This window comes from Eurosta solidaginis, chromosome 3, assembly GCF_040869045.1.
Source record: "Eurosta solidaginis isolate ZX-2024a chromosome 3, ASM4086904v1, whole genome shotgun sequence".
Classification (NCBI taxonomy): domain Eukaryota; kingdom Metazoa; phylum Arthropoda; class Insecta; order Diptera; family Tephritidae; genus Eurosta; species Eurosta solidaginis.
The window spans coordinates 164,275,874-164,300,568 of NC_090321.1; the positions used below are offsets into that span (position 1 = coordinate 164,275,874).

General features: G+C 36.2%; 1 protein-coding gene across 1 annotated transcript; it reads right to left on the reverse strand.

Annotated features, from left to right (window-relative positions):
• Nucleotides 1–23,413, reverse strand: conv (convoluted). The gene is made up of 13 exons (XM_067773694.1): nt 23,023–23,413; nt 22,800–22,960; nt 22,547–22,720; nt 22,332–22,483; nt 17,764–17,966; nt 17,605–17,706; nt 11,745–11,889; nt 11,435–11,689; nt 10,764–11,375; nt 10,606–10,700; nt 3,819–4,008; nt 2,283–2,980; nt 1–577 (listed from the first exon to the last, which is right to left on the reverse strand). Exons 1-13 carry the CDS (start codon nt 23,121–23,123, stop codon nt 181–183), a joined length of 3,285 nt encoding a protein of 1,094 aa, XP_067629795.1. The 5' UTR covers nt 23,124–23,413; the 3' UTR covers nt 1–180.
• Between the last annotated feature and the right edge of the window lie 1,282 nt (nt 23,414–24,695).

A 24,695-nucleotide genomic window follows, 5' to 3' on the forward strand; every position in this document is an offset into this window, starting at 1 on the left:
TTTTATTTTCAAAACAACATCAACTTTATTAAATCAAAACTTTTATATTGCTAACATCTTTCTAATATAAAAAAAAACAATATCACAATTGAATGAATATTTAAAATTTAAAATGGGCATAAATATAGTAAAAAAAATGTTTGGCAGTGGTAAACTATTTAGTAATTATGATTCAAAGATTTAAAAATTATAGTCTGCACTTAAAATCGTCGTTATTACAGCAATTAAGATAGGAATTACAGTTTTTCTATTCGATGTACGCTCAGCAAAATTTGATGTATTAAACAGAAATAAACCTTTACGCTTTTCTTTCAGATCGGGCAGATTTGTACATTGTGCACTAAACCAACGTCCTGTATTGCCATTGCTATCCTTCGAAACAATGCATACTTCTGCTCGTTCACCCTTGAACCTCTCCCGTATATTAAGAATGGGTATTTCATGAACACGCTCATTATATGCTGCTTCCCCTTGGTACAATATATCATTTTCACTATTTCGTATGTAAATCACAAAGTCCGCTATATCTCTGGCAGCAGTCACGAAGAAACGTACGGTGAGATTGCCTTTGTCGGTTCTGGAAAAAATAAAAGTTATGTGTTTGCGATTATTTGCTCATTATCGATTACATACAAGATATTCCAGATAAACTCTGTGAAATTGCCTACAGAAACTAAAGGGGATTCCTAATTTCTTACATCTTAAATAAAAAAAATCGCATGAAATTCTCACAGGGTTTGAATTATTTATTTCTTCTCTTGAACGTTGTTGCAACGCACTACCCTCAAGTGGCTCAATGAAACTATGGTAATCCCGTTCAATCTGTTTTCGCCGAGTTGTTGATTGGCAGCGGTTTGTCAAGCTTCGAGATCCAAAGCTGATCAGCTACAGAAGCGATGCCATCAGCTGAGTGTAATACTTAAATTATTATAAAGAAACATATGTAGATATGTATATGTACTAAATTAATTATTAAGAAAGATGATAACAGCCTTTTTCATATAAGTAAAGGAGTCTGAGCTATCAAATGTGTTTGAGTGAGAGTTGGAACTATGCTTTGCAAGGCTTACAAAAAGGTTTTAATGGATCGTCCGTGAAAGATTCCACCAAGCCACTGTACTCTTCTTCCCCCTGAAAACTTCTTTGGGAACGTGTTTTCTTTGCTGCCGACATTATTCCAAATTACATTTTCTGAATAAATTCTTATTTGACTTATCTTTTTTTTTGTTGATTTTCCGACAGGGTGGATAAAGTATGTATATTGGAACGATTTACCGTCATCCCTTGTCAAATTTGGTTTTGAGACAAACCGATTTCGGCGTTGTGCTACCATCAGTGTCGATTTTCGTTTCCTTATTTTTTAAATACCCAACCAGCGTTACAATACACGCAAGAAAGTCGCAAAATGTTTTGGGTAGTAAATAAATGTTTGCTGTTGTGAATTGTGCAAAATACTGTGGCAAATATTAGCAGTTCTATACATCACTATGCTGCTACTAAATAAATGCACAACAACAATAAAGCGGCTGCTTCACTTATGTACATGAACACATCAAAGCAAGCAGCCACACATACACATAACCAGCGGCTTGAAGCAAAGAGATTGTTTCACATACACATATGTAGTCATCAGCTAAGAGCAGAAGTTATTACTCACACATAGACACGCATATAGCTAAACAACCAAGTATGAGATGCAACTGTTCCAGAAGGCGTGTTCGTGAAAAGTCTAGACCTTAGGAGAAACATGCGAACGAGGCAACAGATAGTATAAAAGCAGCGCAAGGTATCAGTTTAATTTTTTCACGCTATAAGTGAAGTACGTGAGCATTGTAATTGTGAAGTGCTACAGTAGAGTTGTAAATAAAGAAAATTTTGCCAACATGAATATTTGAGTTATTTATTCGACAGTTCAGCGATTCGAACGTTAGCAGGAGCTGCAAAATAATCAGGAATTTCCCAAAACTCGTTACAATACGAATACCAGACCAAACAAAACAAATAATGGTAATTGTTTCTTGAGCTGCCAGAAATACAAATACAATATTACGTGAAATTGTTTTAGGCTACGGTAGAATTGAAAATCAACGAATCATTTTACTGTATTGTTAAATAAGAGTGCCGACTATTTTTAGTGATATTTAGATCAGCTTTCCATGTAGCCTTTTACTTAATTTTATAGAGAAAAATCCCTCAAAAAGGGTAATTTCCACAATCAGGTGTCACTGTTACATACATACATACTTGACTACAAGATTACTACATAGTTAAACGTGACCTACATTTTAATATCTCGGAACAAAACATCGGTCAGTTCTTCGTATGCTGCACCTTTATAGCGATCTCTATCTTCCAAAATGCACTGTAGATTTTCATCCAAAACTTCGACAAGTATTTGATTTTGATGAAAGGTCGGCGTTTTACACTTAATATTCTTTAAATCATTGCTTAAACTTGACTTTGACATTGTAAAATGCTTCAGTGGGCGCGCACCGCAACTGCAATGTAACGGATTTCCAGCAAAATAAACCACAGTTCCATTGCGCAAAATATTTACTAAGAGCTGAGGAAACTCTGTCAAATTATTGTTTCGCAAATCAATGCTTTGGAATTGTATATCTTTTTGGAAATTTAAAAATGGTACTTTATAAATCTGATTGTTGCTCAAATTTATTTTTGTTAGATTTTTTGGGAGATCAAAAATATGCTCCTCTGCTGCCAAATTGCTTAGTTCATTATACGATATATCCAAAGATTGTAGTTCTGTGATATTAGCTAAAACTCCTCTTCGAATTTCGTTTATGTTGTTGTTGGATAGATTTAACGTAAGCAATTTTTTTGTGCCAAATGTAATGTCATAGGTTAATACTGGCATTTGATTGTAACTCAAATCCAAATATTTTAGATTATATGGAATGTATTGACTTGAAGGAAACGTTTTCTTTGTAACGAAGCTGATTTTGTTGTGGCTTAAATTCAACTGAAAACATACACATTTCTTTATTCCTAATAGCTTTGGAAATACTTTAATCTTAAAAAATAGCATATTATTCACATTACGGTTGTTCTTATAATTACATTTTCCGATTTTTTCCAACCTCACCCTTCCAAACGGCCCAGGGTAAAAATATATACATAACTTTTGGCCCTGATTGAAATCGGTTAAAGGGTATCGCACAGTGGGAAAAGTTCATATTTCAATATATAGCGTAATTAACTATAACCCCGGTGCAACAATTCGGGGTTAGGTGTTAGAAATCAAAAAATTATATTTTAATATTTTGAGTCTCCAAAAAGCAATCTTAATTTGACCCACTGCGAAACCCCTTAAATGTCTCCAATGGGGACCAAAATTTATATATGATATTTTTGACCCAAACATTACCGCAAGACGGGGTTGACCGCAAAACTCTTTTATTTAAATTATAAGGACAACCATAATATGCATACATAAGAACTGTTCCGAAAGGCAAATGCTTACTTTACTTGTAACTCGACGAGTTTGAACTTTGTTCTTTAGTTTTCTATTCAAACTAGTTTGTCACTAAAAGAAGGAAGTAAAAAAATTGTATCTCACTTTTCGCAAAGTTATATTATTACCAGCGTTGATAAACTTTTGTACACTCTTTTCATGAAAAGTATTCTTTGCTTATCGTATATTTTGTTCAAATACAGTACACACTTCGAGAAATACTAAATAACTAAAAAAATACTAAATTTAAATAGTGCACTTTCTTTTCGGAACAGTCCATATGTATAATGTTCATTAAAATAATATTATGTATATGTTTATAGATTTATATAGGATTTAAACTTACATCCTCCAAACTAAGTAAATCATCCAGTACACCATTCGTTTTATTATCAAGCTTCGATAATTTATTAAACGACAAATCCAGTTTTCTTAGTGACGGCAAGCCGATAAATACATCATTTGGTATAGTTTGAATGTCATTTTTAGATAGGTTGAGGGTAAGCAGCTGGAGCAGACCTTCAAAGGAGCGTTTGCTAAAATTTCGGATATCAAATTTTTATTTTAGAAGAAATTATAATAATTACAAGTATCTCAGAGTGCCTAGGGTGAGTTTAGGATTTGATTAAGCCATGTCCAATGCACAATAACTTCAGTAAATATTAATTTGGCGCCCATATTTTTTACAATTGTTCACTTCTGACAATGACACTGCGATTATGTACCCAGCAGTGTGCTCTCATATATATTAGGGATACATTTAAAGAGAAATATTACGAACATTAAAAGCCATGAAAGCTGAAGTATACATCTAATACACACGCAAATATCGTCTTCGGTTTTTCAGTGCGGGTTTACACTCCAGTCAAAGTTATCTAGAGTTTAACCTTGCCACTTTGTTTATTAACATAAAATTTTGCTGTGCATCTCAGCTTAAGCGGCCGAAGTGGCAGGGTTAAGTTTTAGTCAACTTTGACTGGAGTTTAAACTCGCACTGAAAAACCGAACCTCAATGTCACTGAAACAATGTAATTGTTTTTTTTTTTTCACTGTCGGACTTTATTATTAAAAGTTTTGTTAGGGACTGACTAAAAGAAGCGTACCAGGACTATTTACAGTTTTTTGTATAATTATGGTACTTTGCGCTAATATTTCTATAATGGTAATCAAGTTACGTGCCATAATTGCATTTCCAATTTTTAACCATCAAATAAACCTTAACCAACTTTTTTTTTTAAGTGAGCATGGTAGTTAAAAAATGTTCTTCAGATTTATACACAATTCCAAAACCATAAACCTACAAAAGTGATTCTAACCGCAAAACTTTTAAAATTTCTTCTACTAAATGGGGGCGAGTCCACGCCCTTTTTCCATAATTTTTAAATTGTCGTACTTTGTTATAACTACGGAGAAAAAATATTATTATAATGTAGTTACATACCGCAAATATTTATAATTTTTTGGGCGTGATCTTTAGCCGATTTTGTTAGGTTTCACAAAGTGTAGATATATGTAATAGCAAAGACAACCAACATGCCAAATTTCAACATGATATCTTCAATGACTGTTGACTTACAGCTTGAAAAATTTTTAAATTTCCTTCTTCTATTTTGAGTCATAAAGTCAACCCACGTATTAAGATTGATTTCACTCTATCGGTCTTTTGATATGGAAAAAGTGGGCATGGTTGTCGTTCTATTTCACCCATTTTCAATATCAATATATTCTGGGTTCAGATTAGCTAGTTGACCGAATTTCGCAAAGATGTCTCAAATTTTGCTCAAGGTCTCGTCTTAACGGGTAGACGGACAGACCGACATGGCTCAATCAAACTCTTTTTCGATCCTCATAATTTTTGCCATTTTGGTGCTTTTGGAGCCAGATCTAGCCCTTTCCGGTTTAGCTCCTAGCTATTTTTTTTACCCTCTTTAAAATGTTTGCCCTCTTTTGGCTCCAAATCTATTTCGGCAACACGTATTGTGAAATTTGTAATGTGTTTTATGTGTGTCGTAGTTTTATTTTATTTGTTTCGTTATGTATGATGTGGCAACTCGGTACTCAACTGATAACAAAAAATTTAATAATAATAATAATAAACTGTGTCATGAGGTTGTATATTTGCTTTTCCAGCTTGTGCAACAGTTTCGACCCTTTAATTTCAGAATATAATCAGCCCAATTCTAAACAAAATTTCCGAGCGAGTTGTTTCCCTTCTCCCATTCCTCGTATTCTAAATAAAAGTTCCTTGTGAGTTTTTTCACTTCTCCCTTTCCTCCTATTCTGAACAATGTTCGAAAAAGTGGAAACCGGTTATGGGAGAAAAGTAGGTATTATGAATGTGAGTGAGAGGGAGATTTCTCTGCCATTACTTAGGAGTTTTTTCACTTGTTAAATTAAAGGGAATGCATCGAAATAGTTAAAGGAAATTTGTTCTTTTAAGAAAGAACACTTATTTGTACAAATTTGTGCTAAAATATGTACATTCCACCACAATATTCTTTATTTCAAGTGGAAAATATATCATGAGCAACGGAAGAGCTCCTGGTATATTTGATGCAGCCATCCAGAAATTGCGCAAGGATTTTTTAAGAAGGCTTAAATGGATTTTGACATATGACGAAAGACGAATTCAACTCGACTTGGCCGCCAGAAAATTGCTATGCTGAATGGAAGCAGGCAACTGGAGCGAATTTGTGTTATCTCGCCGTCTTCTTCTTATGCTCCTCTGCTGATGTTGCTGTGGCAGCAATTCATTAATCATTTCTGTGAATACCACATGAAATGCAATACTATGCATTGTTTGTACTTTATTTCTTAATTTCAAAGGAATTCCCAACAATAATTAAGCTTTTCAATTTTTTAAACAAAATAAGAAATGCGCAACGAAGTTTCAATTGACAAAACAGCTGACTTCGAAAATTCGAAATTCCTATTCCCCAATTATTGTTCTCCCTAGGAGAAAAGAATTGGAGGAATTTTTCCGCGGGAATAAAAAATCCGCTAGAAGAAAATTCCGAGAGAATATTTAGAATTGGGCTGAATAAATTTTTGTTTCCCGTACCATATTTTCAGTATATCTTTGAAGAATATATACCAATTAAAAAATGGGATAAATGTATAGACGAATTCATTGAAAGAAAGATACGTAATATGTGTCGCGACTTCATAATTAAATTAATAGAGCAACTAAGGCAACGCTTGTCGCAAAATATAGAAACGCTTAGCAAAATAGATTTCTTTTCGGTTGAAAACACATTGAGAATTGTAAAACCTCAAAGGTTTTCATATTTCACAAATGAAAAAAAAACAAGTATAGCACTGATGAAATAACGAGATTACAAATGCAGTGGAAAAATATCTATCTCCAAAATTGGAAAAATGTGACTTTAACATTAAGTTTTTGGTTTGATATTAAACAGTATAATTCCAAAAGCTTGTAGATTTTGTGCTGCCACTAAGTAATGCTGAAGTTGCAAGAACGTTCTCAAACATGAGTTTGATTAAAAGTAAACACTGACAATAAGAAGTGGTCTTAAACGGCTGAATAAAAGCTGTCATGATCTCTTAAATTAACGAACACAAAAAATATTTATGAGTGTAGCAAAAATAATAAGGGAATTCAGAATTTTGTTATTATTTGGCGTTGGAAACGTTGCTATAGCAATTATAAGCTACGGATCGTGAGCAACTTTTTTCATTTAAAATTTTTTCTTTCCATTTTTTGTTTTGTTTTGAAAGTTAATGATTTGCTATTCAATATTGAAAAAATTAACTACGGTTTTTGAATTCGCGTTTTTGCCATGACGTAGCAAATGCATAGCCATATAATTTTTTGGCGTTTTGTGTAAAAATGCTACACCAGTTTGCAAATACAATGACGCTAGACCATTTGCACAAAATTCTGAACTCCCTTAATAATTCATCTTCTGAGGACAAAATCATAGATTTTGAAGTCCAAGGCCCTTCAAACATATATCGTCCCAACATAAACTTGAATATCCCATACGTGTATTTTAAGGGTGATTGGTACACCCGTAGGATGTTGGCAGGTCGTATTTTTGGCGAACCTATAGCCGTGCCGTCATTGTAGTAGTGTGAAAAATACTTCTTACTTTTTAACGATACCTTACAGCCACATGGCAAAACAAAAGTTAAAAAAAACTTATTTTTGTTATTAAAAAATATAAAATGAACTATAAAACAGTATTAATTATGTACCCCTCTTGTACCTTATTATTTTTATTTTTTTTTTTAGTTTACTGTACCTTTTTTATAACTCTGTTTAAGTTTGATTTGAAATAAATGTGAAAACTTACACTGAAAAATATACTTTTAGCTCTTTTGCAACGGGTTTTGGATTTTCTTGAAGAAAAGCTCTTTCTAGCCCTTTTTTTCTAGATTGTAGCCCCAAAGAAATTTTTTCTGGCAACACTGATGAGGAAGTCTATATCTACCTTTTCAGATACTTCTATACAATTACGTACTACCGTTATACAATTAAAATTACGATACCCTTTTGTACAAGTACACGCATTGTATTTCATGCCAAGTGGCTTATAGACATTTATTAAACAGATTGGTCGGATTTTGGACTATATAAAAAGATAGGAACAGATCTTGCAGAAGACGCGTTATTAAATCCTCTCAAATGAAAATTTATTGGAATTTGGAGGGATCTGCATGAAGACCTGGTCCCAAAGCTCAAATGTCTCGGCCGGTTCCATGATGTTCGGATGTTACCACGTTCGGATGTAACTGAAAGTTTTCAAAACCATTAATTACTGTTTTCCCGAAGTCGTTGAAATAATTTTCGCATACTTTGGTCAGTAATCTTGTAGGCATGCACTACACCGGTTCTCGCAACTTAATATCTATCAGCCTGTATAAAAAAATTAACGCTTCATGCAAATTACCTCATAGGAGGTTTAGGTTGAGCTTCTCTTTCAACTTCCATGTTGCTTATTTTTAATTTTTGCTTCATATTGCCCGGGACCTGCATGTTTTCATACCGATCTTCAAGGAACTTGAATTTTCACTGAGGTGCTTTTCATGGCGGAAACACACCCGAAGTGTTTGCTGGACTTGTTTCTTAATTTTACTGTTGCTTTGCACGCAACTTGAACACAGGACTTTAGGTGTGGTAGGCGGCGCACTCTATCACCACACGACTACAGCCACTTGTATACTTCATAAAATAACGGTATTATTTTCACTAAGCACTGATCACTGAGAACAGAGTTTGTTAAAACTGAAATTCCGATTGGCATATATGGCAAAAGCAGTTTTTATGAACGTAGCGGGTTTGATCGCTGTTTGGATCTAGATATCGTCGATGTTGCGGTAAAAGTTGCTTACTTCACCCAACTAAATTTTACAGTGGTATGAAGAAACTCAATTGAATGAATTTCTTTAAATTTCCAAATGTATTGAAAATATCACAGCACTGACATTATGACATCTGATATAAAATCGTGCTATCAATAGGAGTTGCATCATTTTTTATTGTTTGCTGGGGGATTTTAAATGGATAGAATCAGTTTCCTCACATATGGCGATGATAAAAGGCAGTAAACTTGAGTAAAAGTGGAGTCTAAAATCAACAGGCTCAAAGGTTTGAGGGGTCAGAAACACGCTATACGCAATGCATGGAATATTTTTATTTAACTTATATGTTAGTTTTTGATCGACTTAGTTGTGGGTTTACACAAAACAGGAAAAAGAAGCGGTAAAGATAGGTTTGATGGTAAATGAGGACAAAACGAAGTACCTGCTGTCATCGAGCAAAGAGTCAGCGCATATGCGTCTTGGCAACCACGCTACTGTTGGCAGCCATAATTTCGAAATCGACTTCGGTTATTTGGGAACCAGCATCAACATCAGCTCTGAAATCCAACGAAGAATCACTCTTGCCAATAAATGCTACTTTGGACTAGGTAGGCAATAGAAAAGTATAGACTTCTTTCTTTGCAAGCGAAAATCATACTCTACAAGTCACTTATCGCACCCGTCCTGCTATATGGTGCAGAATCGTGGACCATGACAACATCAGCTTAAGCGGCTCTGGGAGTATTCGAGAGAAAAGTTCTTCGAAAGATTTATGGACCTCTGCTCGTTGGCGATGGCGAGTACCGAAGAAGACTTAACGATGAGCTGTACGAGCTCTACGCAGACATCAACATAGTCTAGCGAATTAAAACGCAGCGGCTGTGCTGGCTAGGGCATGAAAGATGATGCTCCGGCCACGAAAGTGTTTCTATCGGAACCCGCCTATGGAAGCAGAGTTAGAGGGCGGCCCCACTCCGCTGGAAGGACCAGGTGGAAAACGATTTAAACTCCTTAGGTGTGACCAATTGGCGCCGGTTGGCAGAGAAAAGAATCGACTGGCGCGCCCAGTAAGTAAGTTGTGAGTTTAAATCCTCGCACAAAAATAGACGATAATGTTGTTTCAGGTAGTTAGTTTTCCAGCTTATAACCATTGGGCGATTCTAGACCATAGGTATACTTCAGTTTTTGAATAAACAATGCTTATCCAAAGTTTTATGCTCTATTATAATTATAAAATATTTTCACTGAAGGTTGAAAATATTTAGCTAAAGTAAGAATTTGAAAACACTAACTTCACTCTATCTGACATATTATCTAACGATTATTTTCAAATAAAGTTAGCGTGACCGAAGTTGGTGAAAATGGCCTAAAGCTTCCAGTATTATGGATCACAAATGTTGAGGTTCGTGATTTAAAAGCAGTAGTCGGCATACAAAACATGCAGGAGGTACTTCGTATATTATTCTCATACTACAAGTGCATGGAAACGTTTTCTGCTTATGATATTTTGCCATAAATGTTTATCGTAAAATACAAAAAAAAATTTGTACGCAATGTATGTGCATCATAAGGTTTAGTTTCACGTTAATCAAGAAGTTTCAATCGTTTCCGTTGAAACCCTTGCCAATGTAATTGTTAAAGCAGTTATCAAAATAAATTTCATTTCGTTTCTAACCGAAACTAAATCATTTCGTTAAGTTAATTTTGATTTTTAACGAGGCGAAACGGTATCGATTCTTTTTGTTGAGCCTTTTTGATGTATAATTTTAAGAAGGCACGAATATATTTAAACCCCAATATTTACTGACCTTATATCCGTTACACCGTTTTTGTACAAATTAAGTTCGAATAAAACGGGTAGTTTTCCAAAAGCACTTTTTTCTAAAATTGTTATATTGTTTTGCTAAAAAAAAAAGAAATAATTAAAACATACTTAAATTTTCAATGATTTCTCATCTTCACATACCTCCAGATGTAAATATTGCAGTGTCGACATACCGGCCAAACTTTCGAAAGGTGGATGTGTTATACCATTTTTATTTAGCCATAATTTTTGCAGCACAAGTAGACCGGTGAAGCTTTGCGCTGTCAATGAATCCCCAATTTGATTATCATTCAAGTTCAAAAACAATAACGAGTTCATAACCGGCCATGTACCAGCAGGTATTGCTGTTAAACGATTTCCCTCCAAATTCAACTCATTCAAAGATATTGGAATTTGAAACAGTTTTTGCAAATCATTATTACTTAGATTCAAAAAGCGTAAACTTGTAAGCTTTGCAAGCGCTCCACGCATGATCGATGTTAATTTATTATTACTTAAATTCATTTCTAGCAATGTGGGGAGAGTGCCAAATACTGAAGACTTGATTTCTGTGAGGCTGTTATGGCTAAGATTTAAAGAACGTAGTGAGAAAAGAGTCTGAAATACACCGTTGGCTATCAGCGAGATATTATTATACGAAATATCGATGGTGTGCAATTCATACAATTTTGGGAAACAATTCTTAGGCACTTCAGCAATGTAATTGTGCGATGCGTTAATTACTTTAATGCCTGTCATATTTTGAAAGGGCACCTAAAATTCATTTGATTTCATCTTGTAATTATTAAAAAAGAAAGTTGTTGTGTAAGTACCTGTGCTAAATTTGTGAAAAAATTGTAACTCAATTGAAATTCTGTAGTGAAAGTCGTGGGATCAAATGTGTTGCGTGAAAAGTTTGTTAGTCTATTAAACGATAAATCTAAGACAGTGATGTTGACGCAATTTTCAAAAGCAAGCGGCTCTATTTTTTCCAACATATTATGCGAAATATTAATCATTGCTTGATATATATCTTTGAACGAATGTTTTTCCACTACTGTTATGTTGTTTTCAGCTAAATCTATTAGCTGAAAATATATCAATTATCAGTAGTACGAATGAATGAATGAATATTCTTGTTACCTCAACATAGTTAAGTTGCGAAAACATTTGAAACTCAACCTTCTTTAGAAAATTTCTTGCCAAATCAATAGTACCGATTTTGCCGATGGAGCCGAATGTTCCTCTCCCAACGTCATTAATTTTATTGTCACTCAAAAACAGGCGTCTGAAATATAGTTCATATTGTGACGAATATTAGCATCACTAAGCTGATACTAAATAAATAATCGCGCAACAATAAAAAAACATGAAGCAGCCACTCGTATATACATGCACCATCAATCATCATTTACACACATATCTAAAAGGCAACGAAGAGATAACTCACACACAGACACACAGACACATCAGCCGAAATTGTTACTCACACGTACACACGCACATATGTAGCTCAATTACCAAGCGGGCGATACAGCAGTTCTAGAAGGCGAAACTTTTAGACTTTGGTAGAGATGTGCGAATGAGGCAACGGAGAGTACAAAAGCAACGCAAGCTGAGTAGTCAGTAATCAGTTTTGATTTAAGCACGCTATTAGTTGTGAAGTAAGAGTTATTGTGAAGTACTCTCAAAGGAGTCTAATAAAGACCCTTTTGCATTGTTGAATAATTGAGTTATCAGTAGTATCAGAAGGTTTGGAATAAACAGAATTTCCCAAAATTCGCTACAATATATAATAAAGGAATATAATATATATATATATAAAGGAGGTTATTAGGTCATGTTAGTTACATTTTATTTTGCCTATGGGTGTGATGTGAAGTGCAAAAAAAAATTAGAGAAATACTTGGCGCGAGGACGAGGTTTTCCTACAAATTAGCGGGACGAGACCAGCATGCTTTTTATGAATTTAAGTAATTTAACTCTTGTATAATAAGGTCCACTCTTTCTTTAGTTAAATATCAGGGCTGATTTGACTAGTCCTCAATTTCGGATCCACCATTTGGATTTTGTAAAAACCAGATTCGAATTCTTAATCTGGGACCTCAAAAACCCATTTGTTTTATATTTTGTACAAATATAATAAAGTTTGTCTTGAATATTGAGTTTTTTACGCTTTCCAGTATAAGCCAAACTACTGTGCAGCTTTTGTTATTAGCTCAAGGTATGAAAAATCAAAAAAAAAAAAAACAAAATCAAAAATTGTCGAGGTATCAGCCAAATTCAACCAGTTTCTCAAATATATAACTGTAGCCGGGGTGTGTCTGTAGCGTGTTCCATTCACTACCCGGAAGATCCTGGGTTCAAATTCCGAGAAAAAACATCATACATTTGGAAACAAGTTGTTTCAATTAGAAAAAAAGTTTTTCTATGCGGTCTCGCCTCTCGACAGTGATTTAGCAAACACTGCAAATGCATCTCTGAAATGAAAATTTCTCAGTGAAAAGTCATCCGCTTTTCAGATGCCGTTCGGAGTCGGTGTAGAACCTGTACTGTATTCGAAATAATAGCAGCGGCATATATATGTTTTAGTCATAGTTTTTTTTTAAACTTAAGAAGGGCTTGCTATTTTGATCTGTTCGCACCAGAACTGCTACGCAGTTGTGCAATCGAAGTAGTCGTTCTTCTTGAAGTGAATGTAATTGGAACGAAGCGTGAAAATTTTAACTTATTTCAAATCGTACAACCGGTAAATATATAAATTAATAATTTTTGAGGAAACATGGGCCGTGCTAACACTGTTCTAAAGAAAAGCGAGAACTCATCAAAAAGTTATTGTCAAAAGCAAAGTTTACAAGTTTATTGAGGGTTTTCTCGGATGATAGCGAAAAACAAAAAATGAACACCAAATCGTGACACATGAAGGCAAAGGAAACTCTTGCGCGGGCAGAGTTGAGAAAAGTTAAGAATGAGTTAAATCTTAATGTTAACTCGTCCACAATCGCAAAGAAGTTGATCAAAGCAAAACTTTTTGGCAGAAGTTCAAGAAGGGTGCCTCTCTCTACTTCAATTTCGGCATGTGCAAGCCAGAACTAAATTTGACCAGTTCGTTGACCTAGGCTTTCTAAAGGTTCCTCCCTTCTCTACCCTCTTTAGGGGTATGCTGAAGCTGATATATGCATGGTCGGATAGAGATGGTCTAGCAAGAACCCTCCAATCATAACTTGATATATCACGTTCTGAGCTCAATGTAATATTAAGAGTATTGCTGGATGTTGGGCCAATCTATGAAGGGGCACTTCCTCTGTTGGCTATCTGCAAATTGGTTTGCAGGATGTAACAAAATAGCGATTCGCCTCTCTCATACGTATCTCCTCCTCCCCACGTATTGTGGTGCGCATTTGCATCCGCGCCTATAACCAAACGTCCTTCGTCCTTTACTATCCTCTTGCACTCCATCGGTGGAACCTCCGCAGTATGGGCCATACAGCACGATGCCAGAATAAATGCTTGCTTATTCTTCTGCTCTACGGCGACCACTGCGAGGTCCTCAGTAGTGTTATTAGACAGCATATATGAATGCAGCTGTTTCTTTACCATGACTGCACCTCGCACCCTTCCTTCCGTTTGCGCGTAGTAAACTCCAAATCCACGTGCGCTGAGGCCAGAAACCTTTCCTTCCGATGAGAGCCACGGCTCCTGGATCAGCGTCACATCAAACGAAACCTCCTCAAAAGTTAGTAGGAGTTCGCTCGACGCCACTACTGTGTTGGAAGTTTATTTGTATGACTTGCAACACCATTGTGCTGTTTTCCCCCCTCCAGGACCTTCGTCGTGATGTCTTCGTAGTACAAGTAAATACTGGCAAATAAAGCTACCGAAAATGTGAGGTTTTTTTGACATCACCTTTATTATTATTGCATTATGTATTACCTTCGTTCTGCTTCAAAAAATACCTGATTTCTTTCTAATATGAAAAAATTACATTTTTTCCATAAAATGCAGTACGTGTGTTTGTTCGCTGTGCACTGTGCAAGCAAACTTGTTTTGAGTGGGACAGCGTCACATACATACAGTGAGATTAGATCGAATGATGAAAAAAGCCAGCGTTATTTTGCTGTACTTTCGCATTTATAGGTTTGTTTGGATGGTTGTATGTATTTTCATTTCATACCAGCTTGACAAATATGTATGTACATATGCATGTACATGCCAAGTTGGTGCAACATGAATGGCTAAGAATATATACATCTCTTGAAAATTGCTCTTGTATAAAAAATGTTTAACATTTCGTTAAAATTCTTTAACAAAACTTCTATTTTTTGGTATGTTTGTATGTATATGCTAATCTTTGTGCACTAGGGAGAGTTAGTCTATCTCTCTGTATATATAAAAAAGGATGTATGTTTGTATGCAGCTCATGGACTTCGAAACCACTCCGCCGATTTTATTTAAAACTACAGGGTCGTTTCACAGCAACCCGAAGTGTTCCTATGAGGGTTCTTTCCGAGAGTAGGGCCCGGGACGATCTGTTCGAAAAAATTCTATTCACCGTTCGATATGCCTGAAATTTGGTATACCAGATAAGAGGTACTTCTTCAAAAATGTATGCAAATAGACCAAAGCTAGGGTAGAACAATGTCTGTCGGGTCTAATAGTGTAGATGTATATACAAATATCCATGCAACATAATCTATTCAGTTGTTTCGCTTTGTATGTCACCGCCTTAGACAAAAAGGTCCTTAGAATACCGGGCTTTGATGTCCCTTCCCGATTCAGGCCTAAACTCAGGCTTGCATGAAGTATTTAGAATATGTTATCAGAAAATGAAAGGGAATTGATAAAAGATCTGAATATAGCTTTAGGCCGACCCGACTCGTTGGGAAAACATCTTCTATAATCAACGCAAATTTCCGAATGCAGGCAGCATGTAGTAGAATAATCAAACACGGCCCATAAAACGTAACCGTAATCAAGAATCACATACACTCTCGTGTGTACGCCAATGAACGAATTATTATGAACCTAAAGAAGAACATAGAAAAACAAGTAAGGAAGGCTAAGTTCGGGTGTAACCGAACATTACATATTCAACTGAGAGCTTTGGAGACAAAATAAAAATAAAGGGAAAATCACCATGTAGGAAAATGAACCTAGGGTAAACCTGGAATGTGTTTGTATGATATGCGTATCAAATGTAAGGTATTAAAGATTATTTTAAGAGGGAGTGGGCCATAGTTCTATAGGTGGACGTCTTTTAGGGATATCGCCATAAAGGTGGACCAAGGCTCACTCTAGAATTTGTTTGTACGATATGGGTATCAAATGAAAGGTGTTAATGAGTATTTTAAAAGGGAGTGGGCCTTAGTTCTATAGGTGGACGCCTTTTCGAGATATCGCCATAAAAGTAGACCAGGGGTGACTCTACAATTTGTTTGTACGATATGGGTATCAAATGAAAGTTGTTAATGAGTAGTTTAAAAGGAAGTGGGCCTTAGTTCTATAGATGGACGACTTTTCGAGATATCGCCATAAAAGTGGACCAGGGGTGACCCTATAATGTATTTGTACGATATGGGTATCAAATTAAAAGTATTAATGAGGGTTTTAAAAGGAAGTGGTGGTAGTTGTATATGTGAAGGCGTTTTCGAGATATCGACCAAATTGTGGATCAGGGTGACCCAGAACATCATCTTTCGGGTACGGCAAATTTATTTATATATGTAATACCACGAGCAGTATTCCTACCAAGATTCCAAGGGCTACTGATTTCGCCCTGCAGAACTTTTTCATTTTATTCTACTTAATATGATATGTGTCACACCCATTTTGCAAAGGTTTTTTCTAAAGTTATATTTTGCGTTAATAAACCAATCCAATTACCATGTTTCGTCCCTTTTTTCGTATTGGGTATAGAATTATGGCATTTTCTTCATTTTTCGTAATTTTCGATATCGAAAAAGTGGGCGTGGTCATAGTCGGATTTCAGCCATTTTTTATACCAATACAAAGTGAGTTCAGATAAGTACATGAACTGAGTTTAGTAAAGATTTATCGATTTTGTTCAAGTTATCGTGTTAACGGCCGAGCGAAAGGACAGACGGTCGACTGTGTATAAAAACTGGTCGTGGCCTCAACCGATTTCGCCTTTTTCACAGAAAACAGTTATCGTCCTAGAATCTAAGCCCCTACCAAATTTCACAAGGATTGGTAAATTTTTGTTCGACTTATGGCATTAAAAGTATCCTAGACAAATTAAATGAAAAAGGGCGCAGCTACGCCCATTTTGAAATTTTCTTTTATTTTTGTATTTTGTTTGCAACTGGAGTTGAATTTTGACATAATTTACTTATATACTGTAAAGATATAAAATTTTTTGTTAAAATTTGACTTAAAATTTTTTTTTAAGTGTGCGTGGTTCTTCTCCTATTTTGCAAATTTTTATTAAGCATACATGCAGTAATAGGAGTAACGTTCCTGCCAAATTTCATCATGATATCTTCAAGGATTGCCAAATTACAGCTTGCAAAACTTTTAAATTACCTTCTTTTAAAAGTGGACGGTGCCACACCCATTGTCCAAAATTTTACTAATTTTCTATTCTGCGTCATAAGTTCAACTCACCTACCAAGTTTCATCGCTTTAATCGTCTTTGGTAATGAATTATGGCACTTTTTCTGTTTTTCGAAATTTTCGATATCGAAAAAGTTGGCGTGGTTATAGTCCGATATCGTTCATTTTAAATAGCGATCTGAGATGAGTGCCCAGGAATCTACATATCAAATTTCATCAAGATACCTCAAAATTTACTCAAGTTATCTTGTTAACGGACGGACGGACGGATGGCTCAATCACATTTTTTTCGATACTGATGTTTTTGATATATGGAAATCTATATCTATCTCGATTCCTTTATACCTGTACAACCAAGCGTTATCCAATCAAAGTTAGTATACTCTGTGAGCTCTGCTCAACTGAGTATAATAAATATGTTTGCAATCACCTTAAAAATCGCATTCCACGAAAGCTATTAGCGTCCAAACGGCTTATGTTGTTGTGCGACAAATTCAACAACTTCAGAACTGAATTACGTGCAAATGTTCCCCTGAAAATAGTAAATATCGGTTATATTTTTAGATCTTATATTTTCAAATAATCTTGCCTTGACATTTCTGTAAGTGCATTATTAGACGCATTGCACCAGCCCAGTTTAGTCATATCGGCTATATGCTGTGCCTCAAGTTTTTTAAGATTGTTAAAACTGATGTCTAAAACTTCCACGGATCGCAAATTTTTGAATTGATTCTTTTTTAAAGTTTCCAATTGGTTACCATGAAGGTCCAGCACTTTCAGTTTACGCAGAGGCTGAAAGCAATGAAATTAATATCTTTATATCGTCGGCTTATATCAATTCCCTCCATCAGCAATTTTAACGAAAATGAGTTTGAGATGGGATAATGATCTCTAAAACTCACCTTTTATATGTGATATTAATGTCAGCTTCAAATTTAGCTTAAATATTTTAAATTCTCATTTTGAAAATGTCTCTATCAGCAAAAAACTTACAATTATTTATTTAAACAGGCATGCGATAGTCGCAGGTAACAAAAGTTGGTAGGGCATCAAATTTTGAATCGAGTATATTTTTGGTTTTTTACATATATGTATGTAATTATCAATTATCCGTTATTGCTAATACGATATGCTCGCAATGAGTTTAAATAGCAATATATCGACACTCTTATGTATGTGTGTGTGTACCCAGCCTATTGTAGCATTATAGGAGTATTAAGTAAATATATGACTTTTTGTAACAAGAGTGTCGTATTCAATGCGAATTCAGTACCAGGTGTTGTTATCCTGAGAGCCGATTGCTTCTTCTTGATTATTTTCCATACAACGCCTTGTACTACAACATGTCAGTTAATCGAAATCAATGAAAATTTTCTTTTGACTTCACATTCTTCTGCAGTACGGCGAATTGGTTGAATTCGCATTGCCACCACCTGGTATGGATTCGCCTTGGTCATATTTATGTAAAATTTCAAGATTTGAGTTATTTCCATGGTTTCCAATATAAAATTTTATTGAAGAATAGCGGATACGACGAATAGATGACCTTGTGAATTGCCCAATGCGAATATGTACAAGTTGATGGCAAAGCAAATTCAACCTCTTCGCCGTGCAGAAGAATGTCAAGTCAAAAGAAAATTTGCATTGCTTTCGATTAACTGACACAACAAGGCATTGTATGAAAAATAGTCAAGAAGATGCAATCAGCTGTTGGGGTAACAACACCTGATAATGAATTCGGCTTGGAATTGCCCAAATTTGCTTGTTTTTTTTTTTTATGTGATTGTAAATTTTACAATCTGCAATTAATTAACAATCATTAAAAACTACTTTACAATCATTGCAATCAATTATGATTGTTTTTTTTTTTTTTTTTTGTTTTATTGCCAAAATTACAATTTACAACTAATTTGATTATAAGCACTTCCTTTGCTATCAACCTAATTTCAATCATTTAGAACTTGGATACACTTTAGTTCGTGTGTATGTATTGTAACGAATTTACTGAAATTCCGGTTATTCCAAATCTTCTGCTAACGTTCGAATCACTAAACAGTTGAATAAACAACTCCAATATTGAATAATGCAAAAATGGCCTTTATTAAAGCACTTCACAATAACACATATAATTCGCAACTGATAGCTTGCTTAAGCCAAACTGATTTTCAAAATAATACTGCTATTGCTCGCTAGATAGCGTCTTAAATCCAACTGATTGTCGCGCCTCTCTGATGCTGCCTTTTATAGTGTTTGGTTTCCTTGTTGACGTTTCTAGACGGTTCTGTTCTAGAATCTGCTAGTTGGTTATCTGCTATAAGTTTGTCAGCTATAACTACAGATGCACAATTTTTATAGCTTCCCTCACAGCTCATGCGTGTGTGTTTGTGCGTTGCATCTCCGCTGCGTGTACGGACATATGTGTAGACATAATGATTGAATTATTGATGTGCATTCAAGTCACTGCTTAGCATCGGCTTAGAGATGACAGTACCCCTTAGTGTTGCTAATATTCGTAACAATATGCATACCTAGGTTTAAGTACGTTTGAAATACACTAAATAACCGTTTACTTGTTAATAACTGTAAAATTGTTTATACTGAAAGCCAATAGCTATTTAAAAGAACGCCGGTATAATCTAAACTTAAAAGCAAATTTGGTTGGGCAGTACGAAAACATTTCAGATTAAGACTAATTAAAGTTTTAAAAATTCTTTTAAAAACTTTACTTCCAATTTCCATTGTTTGTATTGCCTTACAAATCGATCAGCTCTAATGTTGCACATTAACCCCATTTAATTTGTTGCGTCCCTCCCACAAATTTTCATTCCCCAGCAGATCCTTGCAGTGGGACGCTATCGACCCAACTCGGGACCTGTACCAGATCGTGGTCCAGAGAAATAGTTTTGCTGCGTTTGCACGAAAAGAATATTTTTTAGGACGGTCACACCCTTGTCAGTGTGTCACGTGTTAGGGATGGTTACACCGGACGGGATGTTCTGGGCTAGACCCCAAAACTCGTCGCTCTCGTAACGTTTACAAATCTCTTGTGGCACCTGGCTGTTCACGCCCGATGGCGTCCAGTAGTATGCGCACAAGTACCTGCTGTTGCTCGCTCCCCATGGTGCCACCACCTCATACAGCTGCTCCTACTCATAACTACAATCTCCGTACTAGAGTAGGTAGCAATACCGAGCATCAGCCCCGCCCCTGTCTTTCCGGCATTAGCACACGAGAAGGTCAGGGTAACAGACTCTTAGTCCCTACCACCTAGTGCACCGTTTGCCAGCACAGAATATATATGTTTGCGACATCTGCCCAATACAGTTCCTGCCTAGGACGGTGCCACTTTCCTAGATGTTCTGGCCTCAGCGACTGCAACCACGCGACGGGCTTCATCGCGCCATGCTGCCAGGTCCCAAACCCAACTACACCGGATACTCCAGTGCTTACCCAAGGACGTCCAGTCCCAAGGCCACAACAGCACTTGCGTCCTGGCCTCCCTCAACTCAAGCGTAGGTACCCGTCACTTACACCCAGATTGACGACTTCTTCCCTCTTTCTCTTCAAAATATTGCAGTTAAACTGTAATGGGTTAACTGGGAAGATCACATCCGTATTGCTGCGATCCAAAAGACTAAACTCACGGCAATATCTGCTTTGCAGACCTGCTCTGGATATAATGCCCACAAAAAAGGTCGCGAGAGTGGAAATGGAGGCGGTCTCGGATTTATCACCAACCACTCAGACGATCAGGCGATGCAAATTTATAAATCATCAACATCTACATACCTTTTTGTTGTTGTTGTTGCAGCAGTGCTTCGCTCCATCCAATATGTGCGACCGATCACAAATTGTCATCAGTGTCCTCTAACGGAAGTCCAAGAAAACTTCCAGTTTCAACAGGGGTGGACCATAGTGAGAGGGTGTTAGAGGCGTTGGGCCCACATAACAATTAAAGAGATGGTTGGTGGCATGTTGAGACACATTGCAAGCAGGACATACATTTTGTATGTCGGGATTGATTCTGGATACGTAAGAGTTTAACCTGTTACAGTATCCAGATCGAAATTGGGCTAGAGTGACGTGCATTTCCCTAGGGAAAGTGCATCCCTCTTCTGCAAGTTCTGAATATTTTTCTTTAAGAACTGGATTACGCGGGCAATTCCTGATTCCAAGATTTGTGGATATCACTGAGGGCCTGCTTGTGCTTTTTTGCTTCATAATGCTTACGGAAATAACCCCTTAAGCCCCTGGGAGGTGTAGTGTCATCAATCAGATGTCTGAGACACCCCTACTCGTATGGTAGGAAGCTGTCACAGTTCGTCAGATATATCAATATTCAGCGCAGGAGTCGTAAACTGCGTAAACTGGCAGCCGACGGTAACATTGGCATCCGACCACCTGCCCATACTCCTTCGCTCGAGCTATCCGACGACTTCATCACCACTGAAAAACGCACTTTCATCAATTTTAAAAAAGGATAGTGGAAAGATTACAAAACTTACACTGACATTTGTTGTGCTGCTCTCCCTATCCCGACAGATGCCCGTCAAGGGGAGCGTGCTTTCCTCAAAGTCATTGAATCCGCTTCGGGTCGTTTTATTCCAGCCGGAAGAATCCCGGAAATCCGGCTACACTTTCCAGCTGACGCCGCAACCCGAGCAAGAGAACGTGACCTAATACGACAGTACGACCCCGGCGACCCCCAAATAAGAGATATAAACATCGCATCAGATCGCCTGTGGATGAACACAAGCGGGCGAAATGGGAGGAACACTTAAAGAATTGTAACCTCTATTCCGGTTTAGGTAAGCTATGGTGCACCGTAAAGTCCCTATCGAACCCAACTAAGCACAATAACAATATTTCCATCGCCTTCGGCGATAAAGTGCTGTCGGATGCAAAAATATGCGCGAACGCTTTCTGCCGAAAATATGTAATACTTTCCACGGTTGACAAAGTTAGATGGCGGGCCAACAGACGCACACACAAGCATAAATACAGCCCGTCCCCAATTATCATCACCGGCAAAGAGGTAGAAGATACCATCGTTCATGCTAAACCATCTAAAGCAGTCGGTGTTAAGGTATGGCGTATACAGCATTTAGTTGTGGTGTGTAAAATATGGTAAGTCGCTATATTCTTATTTGTAAGTACCTGAAACGCTTCAATCGAAATATCATTCAATGGACCGTTAATAATTCTTAACACTTCTAGCTTATTTCCAATAATTTGATTATCGAAAACGGTCTTGTTAATACTCATCAGCGAATGGCCATCAATTATCAGTTCTTTGGCATTTCCAGTATCTAAAATACCAAAAATGTGAAATAATAATTGAAAAGATATTTATCGATATTTCATTAAATTACTTACACCAAACGACAGTGGAGTGAAAGAGGATAAATTGGTATGTAGTAAATGCAGTTCCTCCACAGTCTTATTAACACCAAAAAATGGGTAATCTTCAATTGTTTCAATTGGTGTGTCCGCAATGGTAAGCAATCTTGTTCGGACTTTTGCAAATACTGGGCCATATAACCGCGCTTTTAGTGTGCAAAAAAAAATGGAAATAAATATTTCATATTGCATTCATGTATTTGTATGTATAACCATATTCATTACCAAAATGACCTTTAAGTATTTCCAAATGTTCTACAGGAGTTCCTAATGCTCCAAGGTTGTCAAGTGCAATGGATAGCGTTGCTATATTCACGTTTTCACATCTTACATAAATACCCACATCAGTGTTCTTCCAACAGTTGCATGGATAGAAAAGCTTTGCCCTTTTTATATTGATTTCATTAAATTTCTGTATATTATTCCAATTAACTAAAATTATACTCACATTTTTGGACATTTATATTTAGGTTCATTGAAGGCATATTCTGGCTTCACAAAAACAAAGAGCTGCAAAATGAAAGTGCAACAAATCAACAAGTTGTTCATATTTATACTAAAACAGGTTTCCCTAAGAAAAATATTTCATCGATGTCAATGCGTGTGCGTGGTTCGTTGCTTAAGTCTTTCGTTCTGCTTTGAATCCAGTTACAGCCATATACTGCAAACTTTCTTTAACTATTAGTGATAGTAATAATAATAATAAACAATTTCTGAAAGTTTTCCTTGAAATTTATGTAAACTGTTATAAACTTTGCGAAATATTTCAAGATATTTTTGCTTCAGTTTCAATTGAGTTCTAATTTAGACTATAGGTGTTTTTGTCGATGAGGTAGAGATTTGAGACTGAACTTGTGGAAATCGTTGAGAGTTCGAAAATACTTGAAGAGCAATTTTATTGTTCGGTTTTAGGGTGCGATTATGCTTACTTATAGCGTTTTCTTTTCTGAAATAAATTGTTGCCTAAGTAAGTGGTAAAGCCTTAATAGAGTCACTCCTACCCCAGAAAATGTTCAACATTTATAGTGCAGACAAAGAACATTTCGCGGGTTCGAATCGAGCTCAAGGCCTAAAAATAATTTTTGATCATTATTGTTATGATAAATTTTTTCTTAATTGAAAAATTTCGATCTTACAAATCAGTAGGCCGATATAACAGCAAAAATTGTTAATACATCCCAGAGCACGAGGTAAAGTGTCAATAAAATATGACACTATGGCAACATTGCCATAAACAAGTCCAATTTTCACATCCATTCTGCAACAGATAGATGTCGCATTGTTGTGAATATCAATTGCCACGATCCAGAATAGAAGTAGGATTAATGAAGACAAACAAAAAACCGCTGTGATGGCTGAATGGTTATAGCAGCGGCGCCTAAACGTTGCCGATGAAGGAATTTAGCAGTTCCCGAAATGGATCTATACAACGAGCTTTGGAAGTTGTCTAAATTTTTTCTTTCTTCTATTCTAATTTAAAATTTTTTTAACTAAGAAAAAATTTATCATAACAACAGTAATGATAAAAAGTTATTATTAGGCCTTGAGCTCGATTCGAACCCGCGATCTTACAAATCAATAGGCCGATATAACAGCAAAAAAAAAGAACATTTCAACTCACCATATTCACTCATATCACAAATCGCACAAGAAGATTGCGCATTGCGCATGTCAACATTAGATCAGCTCATTTTTATGGGCAATTCTTACGTCATTTCCTTTAGCTCTTGTTTTTTTTCTCTCTCCCTCAAACAGTCAACTGTGACGTAAATGCGCAGAACGAAGCAATTTTGCACTCGTGAATGCGGAATCTGGCAGGTGATTTGTACACTCATATTAACACAGTATATGTGGAACTTAAGAGCGAATTGAGAGTTTCACAGAGTTTGCACTGCCACACCGCCATTTTATACAGGGTAAAAGTGTAATGCGGACAGTTATGCGGCAGTTACCCACGAACGTACGTAGAAAAAAACGTGTCAGCTGACACGACCTATCTTATGAGTGTGCAATGTAAACGAAAACTCACCGACGTGCAACGCCCGTACGTACGTAGCCCGGAACGTAGAAATCAAAACAATTTTGATTTTTTCCGTAAGAACGTGTCAGCTGATCGCTCTC